At 46.3% G+C, this 3,598-nt stretch overlaps 1 protein-coding gene across 1 annotated transcript; it reads left to right on the top strand.

Moving 5' to 3' along the window:
* Nucleotides 1-576: 576 nt before the first annotated feature.
* On the top strand, nucleotides 577-1,518 carry LOC140611339 (olfactory receptor 1f45-like). Its single transcript, XM_072788125.1, has one exon. The coding sequence runs from the start codon at nucleotides 577-579 to the stop codon at nucleotides 1,516-1,518; it is 942 nt and encodes a 313-aa protein (XP_072644226.1).
* Nucleotides 1,519-3,598: the final 2,080 nt, after the last annotated feature.

The following is a 3,598-nucleotide window of genomic DNA, read 5'->3' as shown; positions in this document are numbered from 1 at the left end:
TTAAGGACTTGAGTACAGATAGTATGTTTAGGAGGTGATCCCAGGAGATCCAAAGAGCTTTGGGAAAGAGAGACAGATGGGCAGATTCCCATGTGGGGCAGCTAAGGGATGAATCTCTATGGATCCCCAAGAGAACACACTTCAGAACGGCCTTACTGGGGAGTGATGAAGCCAGGGGAGCCACCTAACAAGAACAGGTCCTTTGCCAGATATAAGTCACTCCTGGGGATGTTAATGCCCACATTTCCACACTACCCCGAGTACAGGCTGCGCTCGCTACTGTACCCAGATGACACCCTGCGGCATAGAGGTGTAGGGATTGAGGGTGAGAAATGGTCTGAGTGTGTGGCAGCTGTCCACCCAGCCTGCAGGTGGGTTGTGGAGAGTGAATGCTGTGTTCACTGACGGAAATATCCCAGCAAACAGGTAGGAGGGTGAGTGGGTGGGGTCCCGTTGCAGGAAAGAGTGGGATGAATTGATGAATGTCTGAACTAACAAGAGAGGATGAAATTCGGGTGCAGTGCAAGGTTTCCAAGGAAACCCTTGGGTTTCCTTTCTGATTGATCCAGGATGGCCATGGAAGATGCAAATCTCACGTCAGTCACTGAGTTCCTGCTCCTGGGCCTTTCAGAGAACCCCAAGCAACAGCAGCTGCTGTTCATAATCTTCCTGACTATGTACCTGGTCACGGGGCTGGGAAACCTGCTCATCATCCTGGCTATCGCCACTGACCCCCGACTCCACACGCCCATGTACTTCTTCCTGGCTAACTTGGCCTTTGTGGACATTTGCTTCACCTCCACCACCATTCCCAAGATGCTAGCCAACCACGTATCAGGACACAAAGGGATCCCTTATGCGGGCTGCCTGACCCAGATGTTCTTCTTCATCTGGTTTGCTGGCATCGATAGCTTCCTGCTGGCTGCCATGGCCTATGACCGCTATGTGGCCATCTGTCACCCTCTGCACTACACCACATCTGTAACGCCACAGCTCTGTGGATTCCTGGTGGCTGCATCCTGGACTGCAGCCTTCGGGAATGCCCTAACCCACACTGTATTACTGACTCGCCTCTCATTCTGCACCCACAACCGGGTTCCCCATTTCTTTTGTGACCTCAGCCCTCTGCTGAAGTTGGCCTGCTCTGACATCTTTCTCAATAATATAATGGTGTACACTGTGGGCGCCCTACCCATCATCACACCCTTTGTGGGCATCTTGGTCTCCTACATACGCATCTTTGCCACGGTGCTAAGGATCCCTTCCACCAGAGGCAAGCAGAAAGCTTTCTCCACCTGTGGCTCTCATCTGTCTGTGGTGTCCCTATTCTACGGGACACTCATTGGGGTTTATTTCAGCCCAATGTCCTCCCACACGGCCCAGAAGGACACAGCCGCTGCGGTGATGTACACCGTGGTCACTCCCATGCTGAACCCCTTCATCTACAGCCTACGCAACAGTGACATGAAGGGGGCTTTGGGGGCCCTCATCAATAGGAAGCCAGTTTTTAGTCAGTGACCACAGCACTGAGATGTTTGAGTGCCCTAATCCAGGGCCCGTCTGTATGAAATTTCCCTCCACAGTCCCAATCTTAGATGTTTCCTTCTTATTCACTCCTGTTTATTGCCTAATTCTTCCAACAATTATTCCTTGAACATCTACTACAGTGTAGACACTCTCTAAGGGCTGAGGGTCCAGCAGGGAACAAACAAAATCGCTGACCCCTGTAGCACTCACACTGCAACCTGAAGAACACATCACAATTAAAAGGAAGTGCTCAGCAAACTAGAGAGACCAGGATACAAGCCCCACTTTGGTTAAGATTCAGGCTAATCTGCTATTATAAAAAGATGCAAATGCAGAGGCTCAAAAAGTCATATGATTTTGCAAACTGAACTCATTTGTTTCAACAACATAGTTCCTTCAAAAAACTTAGAGTAGACATCTGGTCTACTTGTCTCTACTTAGTTCATTGCTAGGCAACCTATCTGATGGGGTTTCCTAGCCAGAGTTCTTGTGTTTATTGATTTTGCAATATCTGCTTCCTTGAATTACCTTTTTTTTTGTCACTCAGTTGATGGTCGTCTGAAACAATAGCTTTGGGCAGGAGGTAAGATCCTTATTTATACTGTTTTGAAAGAAAGGAAGCTGTTGGCTCTTCTAATCTTGTTGTTAGACAACCCGTGTTGTTTCTGACTTTGAAATGTGGCCAGTTCTTGTCTATGATCATCTCTTTCTTGTTATTCCTTCCTTCAAGCAGCAAGAAGCAGGCAACTCACACTGATATTCTAGCTTTTTCCAATCAGTCTAGAAACATGGGCTCAGTGAACATATAGGATCTACTTCCCAAGTTATCACCAGTGATGGTATTACCAGATATTCATGGCATACAAGGGTCTCCAGCTCCAGCTTTCCAGAAGATTTTATTTATTTATTCATGAGAGACACACACACAGAGAGAGAGAGAGAGAGACAGAGAGAGAGAGAAGCAAAGACCCAGGCAGAGAGAGAAGCAGACTCCATGCAGGAAGCCCAATGGGGGACTTGATCCTGGGACTCCAGGACCATGCCCTTGGCCCAAGGCAGGCACCAAACCACTGAGCCATGCAGGGATCCCCTGGGGATGAAATATTTGTATCCTTACCACCAGACCACTCAGCTCATGCAACTAATTTTTCATTCTTGTGATGTCAGCATCTCACTTCAGATACCAGTCTCTGTATTTGTTAGGATGAATAGCGAATGTGCTGTATTAGTTTCCTGGGGATTCTATAAAAACAAAACAAAATAAAAACCCAAAACCAAGGTGTCTTACACAGAAATTTGTTGTCCCACAGTTCCGGAGGAGACCAGAAGTTCAAAATCAAGGTGTTGGTAGGTTGATTCCTTCTGAGGCTATGAGGGAGACTCTCCCTAGCTGGTGGGAATTGGTGCTTTGCTGGCTAGCTTTGGTGTCCCAAGACTTGCACATCATGCTTCATCTCTATGTGGCATCCTCCTTGCATGCATGTCTATCTCCAATTGTCAGCTTTTCATAAAGACACCAGTTCTTTGGGATTAGGAGCCCAACCTAGTGTAGTATGACATCATTTTAATCATCATTTTAATGCAACAATCCTATTTCCAAATAAGCTCAAATTCAGAAATACTGGGGATTAGGACTTAAGATATGAATTTGAGGAGGGAATTAATTCAACCCATAACATTTGCTTAAAAAAAAAGGACTAGAAAGGAATATGGCTTAAGTAAGGTAAAAGTTCATTTTTCTCTTATGTACCAGTTGGTGTTCTAGGTCAGTCGGTGACTCTGCTTTAAATCATTCACAGATGCAAGTTCCCCATGTCATTTCTGGCCCATTTCCCAGAAATCGTTATTACAATATTATTACAAAAAAAAAAAAAAAGAATCAGAGAGCACAGGGGAGGCAAGCACTCAATCTCAAAGTGCCAAATACTTCTCACATCCCATGCCAGGCTACACCTAGCTGCAAGAGAGGCCAGGAAGTGTGGTACAGGTTGCCAGGCTGTGATTCTGTTACTACAGAAGAGAGAGAGAGTAGATTTTTGTCCAGATTAGCAGTCCACTTTCCATCCCTCTA

Source organism: Canis lupus, chromosome 19 (assembly GCF_048164855.1).
Source record: "Canis lupus baileyi chromosome 19, mCanLup2.hap1, whole genome shotgun sequence".
Lineage (NCBI taxonomy): Eukaryota > Metazoa > Chordata > Mammalia > Carnivora > Canidae > Canis > Canis lupus.
The sequence above is the reverse complement of the archived record's forward strand: the minus strand, read 5'-3'. Positions and strand labels throughout refer to the sequence as shown.

Excerpts from the sequence above, each read along its gene's own strand:
- LOC140611339 (XM_072788125.1), top strand. The coding sequence starts at position 577 with ATGGAAGATGCAAATCTCACGTCAGTCACTGAGTTCCTGCTCCTGGGC.